This window comes from Pipra filicauda, unplaced genomic scaffold, assembly GCF_003945595.2.
Source record: "Pipra filicauda isolate LSUMZ 115617 unplaced genomic scaffold, ASM394559v2 scaffold1016_size76049_pilon, whole genome shotgun sequence".
In the NCBI taxonomy this organism is placed as follows: domain Eukaryota; kingdom Metazoa; phylum Chordata; class Aves; order Passeriformes; family Pipridae; genus Pipra; species Pipra filicauda.
In genome coordinates, this window is record NW_024103448.1 from 67192 (window position 1) to 76033 (window position 8842).

General features: G+C 67.7%; 3 protein-coding genes across 3 annotated transcripts in view; all 3 read left to right on the plus strand.

Annotated features, from left to right (window-relative positions):
• The window catches only part of HUWE1 (HECT, UBA and WWE domain containing E3 ubiquitin protein ligase 1), a 51119-nt gene extending 49410 nt beyond the window's left edge, over positions 1-1709 (plus strand). Inside the window, exons 75-77 of the mRNA XM_039385132.1 lie at positions 68-249; positions 564-754; positions 1348-1709. Coding sequence (XP_039241066.1) covers positions 68-249; positions 564-754; positions 1348-1450 — 476 coding nt within the window. The 3' untranslated portion in view covers positions 1451-1709. The remainder of the gene's footprint in view (positions 1-67; positions 250-563; positions 755-1347) is intronic.
• A 597-nt stretch (positions 1710-2306) lies between these two features.
• GNL3L (G protein nucleolar 3 like) lies at positions 2307-6629 on the plus strand. The gene is made up of 15 exons (XM_027725505.2): positions 2307-2367; positions 2452-2489; positions 2632-2739; positions 3227-3343; positions 3697-3780; positions 3859-3985; positions 4069-4172; positions 4245-4389; positions 4785-4872; positions 5148-5325; positions 5504-5646; positions 5828-5958; positions 6029-6135; positions 6226-6397; positions 6481-6629. Exons 1-15 carry the CDS (start codon positions 2355-2357, stop codon positions 6531-6533), a joined length of 1608 nt encoding a protein of 535 aa, XP_027581306.1. The 5' UTR covers positions 2307-2354; the 3' UTR covers positions 6534-6629.
• Positions 6630-7703: 1074 nt separating this feature from the next.
• Positions 7704-8781, plus strand: LOC113990258 (non-structural maintenance of chromosomes element 3 homolog; the record flags this gene model as incomplete). The annotated part of the gene is made up of 5 exons (XM_039385264.1): positions 7704-7934; positions 8110-8181; positions 8270-8333; positions 8439-8518; positions 8585-8781. Coding segments are annotated over exons 1-5 (455 nt in total), but the record flags the coding sequence as incomplete, so codon positions are not given.
• Between the last annotated feature and the right edge of the window lie 61 nt (positions 8782-8842).

Consider the following 8842-nt stretch of genomic DNA (forward strand, 5'->3'; position numbering starts at 1 on the left):
GACATCACCATTCCCGTGGTCTGGGGGGTCATTCCCCCTCCCTGCCCCCCGACCCCCTCCCGTGCAGGGGCCATCCGGAAGCAGCTGGCGGCGTTCCTGGAGGGCTTCTACGAGATCATCCCCAAGCGCCTCATCTCCATCTTCACGGAGCAGGAGCTGGAGCTGCTCATCTCGGGGCTGCCCACCATCGACATCGACGACCTCAAGGCCAACACCGAGTACCACAAGTACCAGGGCAACTCCATCCAGGTGGGACTGGCCCCCAACCCCCTCCGGGGGGCTCTGGGGGTCTCATGGTACCACAGGTACCAGGGCAACTCCATCCAGGTGGGACTGGCCCCCAACCCCCTCCGGGGGGCTCTGGGGGTCTCATGGTACCACAGGTACCAGGGCAGCCCCGCCCAGGTGGGACTGGCTCCCAGCCCCCCTTCCTGGGGTGATTTCGGGGTAGTTTCGGGGGTCTCATGGTACAGGAGGTACCAGGGCAGCCCCGTCCAGGCGGGTTTGTCCCCCCGGGGTGGTTCTGGGGGTGATCCCGGGGGTCTGACCGTGCCCCCCCCCAGATCCAGTGGTTCTGGCGGGCCCTGCGCTCCTTCGACCAGGCCGACCGCGCCAAGTTCCTGCAGTTCGTGACGGGCACGTCCAAGGTGCCCCTGCAGGGATTCGCTGCCCTCGAGGGCATGAACGGCATCCAGAAGTTCCAGATCCACCGGGACGACCGGTCCACGGACAGACTGCCCTCGGCCCACACGTGGTGAGGGCATGGGGGGCACAGGGGGGACACACGGGGGGGCAGGGGGACACTGACCACCTGCCCTCGGCCCACACGTGGGGACAGGACAGGGGGACATGGGGGGGACATGGGGAGGTGGGAGGGGACAGCAGGAGGTGGCACCAGGAGGAGATGGGGGACACAGGTGAGGGGACACAGGGACACCAGGACAGGCAGAGGAGATGGCACTGGGGGACAGGGACACCAGGCTGGGTCACTGGGTGGGATGGGGACACAGGGATGCACAGGGAGGTGACACCAGGGTGGCACAGACACTGCCCTGGGGGCACAGTGACCCTCGGGGGGGGGGTGGGTGAGACAATGTCAGGGGCCCCGTGTGACCCCTGTACGTGTCCCCTGCCCCCCGTGTGACCCCTGTGTGTGTCCCCTGCCCCCCGTGTGACCCCCTTGTGTGTCCCCTGTCCCCCGTGTGACCCCTTTGTGTGTCCCCTGTCCCCCGTGTGACCCCTTTGTGTGTCCCCTGTCCCCCGTGTGACCCCTTTGTGTGTCCCCTGCCCCCCGTGTGACCCCTGTGCGTGTCCCCTGCCCCTGTGTGACCCCCGTGTCCCCCCCAGCTTCAACCAGCTGGACCTGCCGGCCTACGAGAGCTACGAGAAGCTGCGGCACATGCTGCTCTTGGCCATCCAGGAGTGCTCCGAGGGCTTTGGGCTGGCCTAGGGGGCTTAGGCCTGGCCTGGGGGGGTCCCAACCCACCCCTGGGGGATTTGGGCTGGACTGGGGGAGGTCTGAACCCTCTGGGGGGGGCTTTGGGCTGCCCTAGTTGGGCTCCAGCCTGGCCTGGGGGGACCCTTGACCCTCCCTGGGTTCTCCAGCCTGGCCTAAGGGGGGATGTGACCCCCCCGGGGTCTCCAACCTGGCCATGGGGGGCCCCCGACCCCCCCGGGGGCTCTATAAATATATATATATTTTTTGGTTCCGTTGGCTTTTTTTGGTTTGTTTTGTTTTTTTCGGGGTTATTTTTTCCCCCCTCCCCAGTCCCGGTTTTTGGGGGGGTTTTTGCTCTGTTTGGGGGGGTTGGGGGGTCCCCCCCTCTCTTCCTCCCCCCCACTTCACTCCCCCAGTCCCCCATGCTGGGGGTTGGGGGAGGGGCGGGGATGGTGAAAAGGGGGGGAAACCGCCCCGAATTATAAATAAGAGGTTCGGCCCCTCCCCCACCCCAAAACTGAGAGAAAAAGTTAAAAAAAAAAGGAATAAAAAAGTGCACTCTTGGTAAGGGCCGCTCTGCTCGTTCTTGGGGGGAGGGGGCGGGAGGGCGCCGTGTTGGGTGTGGCGAGGGCGGGGCTGCCACGTTGGGTGTGGCACTAAAGGGTGTGGCGGGGGCGGGGCGAGGCCGCCGCGTTGGGCGTGGCAATGCAGGGGTGTCTCGGGCCGTTCCGCCATGTTGGGCGTGGCCCTGGCGGCCATGTTGGGCGGGTAATTGTGGGGGCGGCCATGTTGGGTGTGGCGTTGGCGGCGCGTCCGCCATGTTGAGTGTGGCGGAGCATCACGTGCGTGTCGTCGCATCACAAGTGACGTCATCACCAAGCGCCAGAGATCCCCGGCAGCGTGAGGGGCCGCAGCCATGACCCGCTCCCGTGAGTCCGGGGGGGACGGGGGGTTCCTGGGGGGTCCCGGGCGATTTAGGCGACCCCCTCAACTCACCCCCTTCCTCCCCGCAGGGCGACAAGTGGAGGCGGCGCGGAAAAAGCGCGTCCAGGTGAGCCCCGAGCCGGGACCGCGGGGTGCCGGGACCCCCCGAGCCCGGGTTTGGGGGTGCAGCCCCCGTGTGACCCCCCACCCCGAGTGACCTCCCGAGTGACCCCCCACCCCGAGTGACCCCCCACCCCGTGTGACCCCAGGCCCGACGGGCCGCGGGAGCGAAGGGGCTGAAGAAGGACCCGGGGGTGCCGCAGCTCGGCCGCTTCGCCGCGCCCGGGCAGAGCCAGAGCGAGACCCGGCAGGGCAGGGTGAGAACCGGGGGGGCGTGGGGTGACCCCCGGGGCTGGGCCTGCTGCGGGGGGGCTTTGGGGCTGTCGGTCCCCCAGGGTTGGGTTACCCCCCATTCCGACGCCGGGGGGGAATTTTGGGGTTCCCTCTGCAGGTCTGACCCCGGGGGGGATTTCAGGGTTGTCCCCCAAGGTCTGACCCTGGGGAAGGATTTTGGTGTGTGCAAACCCCCTGGGTCTGATCTGGAGGGGGGATTTTGGGGTGTGTGACCCCCCAGGTCTGACCCGGGGGGGATTTTGGGTTGTGTGACCCCCCAGGTCTGACCCGGGGGGGATTTTGGGGTGTCTGACGCCCCAGGTCTGACTCCTGAGAAGGAATTTTGGGATTCTCCCTCTTCTCACCCGTGGTGGGGATTTTGGTGTTCCCCCGGTTCTGGCAGTGGGAGGGGGTATTTTGGGGTGTCCCCTCCCCGTTCTGACCCCGGGGGGGATTTTGGGGTTCCCACAGGCTCTGGAGGCCCAGCGGCGCCGGGAGGGGGCCCGGGGGGGGCTCCTGGGGCAGCGCCGGGGCCTGGCCGAGCTCCAGGGGGACGCGCTGAGGCGGCAGCGGCGCTTCCAGACAAAGGTGGGGTGGGGGCACCTGGGGGGGATCTCCAGGGTGGGGGGCTCCCCTGAGAGGGGTGGGCTCCCTGGAGAAGGGGGGGGGTCTCCCCAGAGCACAATGGGCTCCCCTGAGAGGGGTGGGCTCCCTGGAGAAGGGGGGGGTCTCCCCAGAGCACAAGGGGCTCCCCTGAGAGGGGGGGTCTCCCTGAGAAGTGGGGACTCCCTTCAGAGTCGAGGGTCTCTGCTAAGAGTGGGGGGGTCCCCGGAGACAAGGAGCTCCCCAGAGAAGGGGTGTCCCCCCAGAAATCGGGGGGGTCTCCCCAAGGGGGGGTGTCTCCCCCAGGACGGGGGTCTCCCTAACCCAGGTTCCCGCAGGAGGAGCAGGAGGAGCCCCCCCAGTCCCCGCAGCCCCCCCAGGACGAGGCGTCGCTGCGACACTTCGGGCGGGAGCTGCGCAAGGTCGGTGCCGTGTTTGGGGGGTGTCGGGGGGTTTTTGGGGGGGCTCTGGGAGGTCTCCCAGCCCTGACCCCCCCCCAGGTGCTGACGGCGGCTGACGTGGTGCTGGAGGTGCTGGACGCGCGGGACCCCCAGGGCTGCCGCAGCCCCCGGCTCGAGGGTGCCCTGCGGCCCCGGCAGCGCCTCGTGCTCGTGCTCAACAAGATCGGTACGGGGTGGGGGGAGGGAGCCGAGGGGTCCTGGGGGTCCCGCAGGCCTCGAGGGACCCCCCAGTGTCTCTGTGCCCCCCAGACCTGGTGCCCAGGGACGTGGTGGCCGCGTGGCTGAAGCACCTCCGGGCCGAGTTCCCCACCGTGGCCTTCAAGGCCTGCACTCAGCAGCAGAGCCGGAACCTGGTGGGTCTGGGGGGGCTTCGAGGGGGGGTCTCATGGCAAGAGGACCCCCCTGACCCCCCTGTGCCCCCCCAGAAACAGAGCAGGCTGCCCGTGGCCACGGCCCCCGAGGAGGTGCTGGCGGGGGGGGCCTGTGTGGGCGCCGAGTGTCTCCTGCACGTCCTGGGCAACTACAGCCGCTGCGGGGGGGCCAAGACCACCCTCACCGTGGGGGTCGTGGGTGAGGGGGGGCCTGGGGGTGGGAGAGAGGCTGGAGGGGGGGGGGGCTGCAAATGGGGGGAACTGGGGAGTAAATGGAGCTGGGGGGGGAGATGAGTAGGGGGCTGTAAAAGTGGGGGCTGGGGGGGAGCAGGGGGCTGTGAAGGGGGAGGGGCTGTGAAGGGGGGAGGGGTTGGATTTTGGGGGTTTGTATCCCCTCCCTTGACTGCTGCCCCCCCCCACAAGGGTACCCCAACGTGCGTGGGACTGTGAAGGATTGGGTGAGGGGTGGTAATTTTGGGGACCCCCCCCAAGCCCTCCCCCCCACACCTTCCCCGGGGTACCCCAATGTGGGCGGTGAGTGGGGCTGGGGGGGTTGGATTTTTGGGGACCCCCCGACCCCTTTTCTCCCCCCAGGGTACCCCAACGTGGGCAAGAGCAGCCTCATCAACAGCCTCAAGCGCAGCCGCGTCTGCGGGGTGGGGGCGACCCCGGGGGTCACCAGGTGAGCCCCAAACGGGGGGGGGGCTGGGGGGCGACCCCGGGGTCACCAGGTAGCCCCAAACGGGGGGGGCTGGGGGCGAACCCAGGGGTACCAGGTTAGCCCCAAACGGGGGGGGGGGGGCCTGGGGGCGGCCCCGGGGGTCACAAGGTGAGCCCCAAATGGGGGGGGCGGGGGGGGGACCCCGGGGTGGCCCCAAACGGGGGGGGGGCTGTGGCAGGTAAAGCCCCGCCCAGGGGAGGGGCTGTGGCACCTGAAGCCCCCCTTTCCCCCCTCAGGTGCCTCCAGGCCGTGCAGCTGGACCGGCACATCCAGCTCCTGGACTGTCCCGGGGTGGTCCTGGACTCGGGGGACCCCCCGGCCGCCACCCCCCTGAGGGGGGCCCTGGCCCCCCAGCGCCTGCGGGACCCCCTGAGCCCGGCCGTGGCCATCCTGCGCCGCTGCCCCCCCCAGCAGGTGCGTGGGGACCCCCGGGCAGGGGACCCCCTTGGGGGGCTCAGCCGTGGGTTTGGGGACAGGGGGATGCGGGGACCCCTTTCCCCCCGTGGGTTATTTTAGGGGGGGCACTTTTACCCCCTTTGGGCCCCAAGGAAGGGGTTGGGGGGTGATAAGCCCCCCCGTGTGTCCCCCCCAGCTGGGTGAGCTCTACGGGGTCCCCCCCTGCGCAGACCCCCTGCAGTTCCTGTCCCACCTGGCCCGGCGGCAGGGCCGGCTCCGCCCCGGGGGGCTCCCGGACCCCCACGCCGCCGCCGTGGCCCTGCTGCGCGACTGGACCAGGTGGGCGAGGGCCGGGGGGCTCTGGGGGGGCTGCCCCACACCCTGACCCCCATTCTCAGGTCCGGCTGTGGGGGTGTCTCCCCGTACCCTGACCCCCGTTTTGGGAGGTTGGGGGAGGTGTCTCTCACACCCTGTGACCTCTTTTTTTGGGGTCCCCGCCCCTGACCCCCCTCTGGCGCAGTGGGAAGATCTCCTACTACACCCACCCCCCCGAGGCCCAGGGGGTGCAGCTGGAGGCCCAAATCCTGCCGGCGCTGGGGCCGGAGCTGGACCTGGAGGCTCTGGAACGGGGGGACGCCGAGGCTCTGGCAGGTGAGCAACGACCCCCCCGCCCCTGTGAACCCCTCAGAGACCCCCCAAAAACTCACCTGCCCCCCCCCAGCTGTGCCAGTGACGGTGACAGGGCTGGGGCTGTCCCCGTGTGCCCCCGAGGAGGAGGAGGAGGAGGAAGGAGCAGCCATGGAGGACGACAGCGGGAAGGACCTGGAGGTGGGAAGGAGTTCTCGGAGGTGGGGAGGAGTTCTCGGAGGTGGGGGTTTTTTGGGGGGGTGATGGGTTAATTTTGACGCTCCCCCCCAGCTCGGCGCGGTGACGGTGGAGCTGAAGCCCCGGGTGAAGTCGGGGGGCTGTGGGGGGGACTCTGTGCCCCGCGCCCCCAGCTTGGAGGAGGTGGCTGCTCTGCCCCCCCTGCTCCAGGGCCAGGGGCTGAGGGCGGCCAGGAAAAGGAGGAAAAAGCTGCAAAAAAGAGCAGGTGGGTGAAGACACCCCGTTTTCCTCACCCCTCAAACCCCCCCAGTGTCCCCCAAAGTTGCTGATCCCCCCTCAATCCTGCAGAGAAGATCGCCACGAAGCTCTCGGAGACGCTGGAGGCGGCCATGCAGTTCTGAGGCACCTGAACCAGAGACTTAGAGCTTTTTATTTTTATTTAAGTGAGAAATGGTTAAAAAAAAAGCCCTTTTTGAAATAAAAGGACTGCTGGGACAGGGGGGTGTCCGGAAGGTGTGATTTTTGGGGGTTGTTCAAGCAGGAGGTTGGACTGTGGAGGCTTTGGGGGAGTGGGAGGAGGAGGGACCCCCACGGGGGGTGTTGGGGGACTCACCTCCTCCCACAGCTGGGGGGGATGGGGATGGTTCCCCCTCCCCGAATTTGAGGGGACCCTGTTTTTCCAGCCAACTCGGCAAATTTAGTGCTCAGGTCGCAGGAGGGGCTTCAGTGAACCCCAAAATTGGGACCAGGGGGTGCTCAACATTGGGGGGTGCACCCCCATTATTTAAGACACTCTGCACCTCCACAGCCTTCTCCATCCCCTATAGCACTCTGTGACCCCCACCTTTTGGCACTGAATGAGCCCCCTCAACCCTGCAGAACACCCCAAAAGCCACCCTGGACCTCCCACACAACCCCCGAGGTCCCACAGCTCCCCAAACCCCCTCGTACACCCTTCCTTCCCCCCCCCAAACTGTCCCAGTTACCCCTCACAGCACCCTCAGCTGCACAGGTGGGGGATGAAGGTCCCCTCATAACCAGGGCCAGGCCGAGGGGTGGCCACGGACAGCAAACCCCCCTCAGGCTCTGCCGCCATTTTGTCGCTTCTTCACCTGTGGGAAGGAGCCTGACGGCGGCTTCCAGAGCGGTGAGGGCAACGCGGGTGCTTCAAATACCACCGTTATTATCCAAGTACTCACTATTAAGGCGAGGGGAGGGTAAAACGGGCCTGTTTGGGTCGCTTGGGGGTGTTTTTAGCGCTGGGCGCCGTTCGTTCGCCCTGAGGGAGGGGGGGGGGCGCGCGAGGCGCTTTTCGCGCCTTTTTCGCGCCCTGAGGGGACGGGAGGGGGCGGGGCGTGGGGAGCACGTGACTCCTCGCGGCAGTCGGGAGGGGGCGGAGGCAGCGCGGGCGCTCGGCCAATCGCGTAGCGGTGGGCGGGACTGGGACTGTGCTGGGACGAATCGCGTCGCGGCGGGTGGGACGAGTGCGGCGCTGTGGCCAATGAGCGGCGGGGTGGGCGGGGCGCGGCGGGGTGGGCGGGGCCCGGCGGGGTGGGCGCGGCCGGCGGGCGCAGTCACGGGCAGAGCGCGGCCGGTGACGGGTCGTGCTCGGGGCCGGAGCGTTTAGTGGGCCTTGAGGGAGTACAGAGGTGGATTTCTGCGGCCCCGCTGAGGGAAGAGGCGAGGGGCGCCCTTTGGGGCGGTCTCGTTCTGTTTTGGCCCACCCGGCGCTTGTTTTTCCCTCGGAGCTGCTGTGAGAAATGTCCCAGCGGAAGCGCAGTAAAGGGGTCGGCTCCTCTCAGGTGAGGGACTGTTTCCCCTTCCTCCTTCATTCTCCTCCCTTTCTTTCTCCTCCTCTTCTTCCCTGTCATTCTCTCTCCCCTTCACTGCTCCGCTTCGCCCCATTTTCTCCTCCTCCATTTCCCCCCTTCCCTTCCCCAGCAGCAACGCCCCCCTCTCTCCGTTCTTTCCCCTCAGATGACCGACGGGGACGAGGATTTCATCCCCACCCAGCAGGCGCGGTACTCCCCGGACCAGGTGAACCAGAAGGTGGGTTGAGGTGACCCCTCTCCTCCTTGTCCTGTGCCTTCACTCCTCTGTTACCACCTTTGTCTCATCTCTGCTTCTTCCCCCGCAGGTCAACGAGCTGGTTCAGTTCCTGCTCGTGAAGGACCAGAAGAAGATCCCCATCAAGAGAGCAGGTGAGTTTAGGGCAGAGCCCCCTCCCCCGGCTTTGGGACCCCCCGAGCCTCGCTGCCCTCGGGGGTCCCGGGGCTCCCTCAGCCCCTCCTGGGTGTTTGCCGTAGATATGCTGAAGAACGTGATCCGGGAGTACCGGGACGCCTACACGGAGATCGTCAGCCAGGCGGGCAGGATTCTGCAGGAGGTGGGGAGGGGCCGGGGGGGCTTTTGGGGTGGAGCCCCCCCGGGTTTAACCCTTCTCCTCCCGCAGACGTTCGGGCTGCGGCTGGTGGAGATCGACCCCAAAGTGCACAGCTACATCCTGGTCAGCAGCCTGCCCTGCGCCCAGAGCAATCACCCCTGCAGGTCAGGGCTGGGGATCCCTGGGGGGCTTTGGGGGATCCCTGGGGGCTTTGGGGGGTTCAGGGGGTCACATTTCCCCTGTGCCCAGAGCAATCACCCCTGCAGGTCAGGGCTGGGGATCCCGGGGGGCTTTGGGGGATCCCTGGGGGGTTTGGGGGATCCCTGG

What these genes read in the sequence shown, in the direction of transcription:
- GNL3L (XM_027725505.2), top strand. An exon ending in CCTCACCGTGGGGGTCGTGG is followed by an intron (nt 4,390 to 4,784) that starts GTGAGGGGGGGC and finishes TTCTCCCCCCAG; the next exon opens with GGTACCCCAACGTGGGCAAG. An exon ending in AAAGCTGCAAAAAAGAGCAG is followed by an intron (nt 6,398 to 6,480) that starts GTGGGTGAAGAC and finishes TCAATCCTGCAG; the next exon opens with AGAAGATCGCCACGAAGCTC.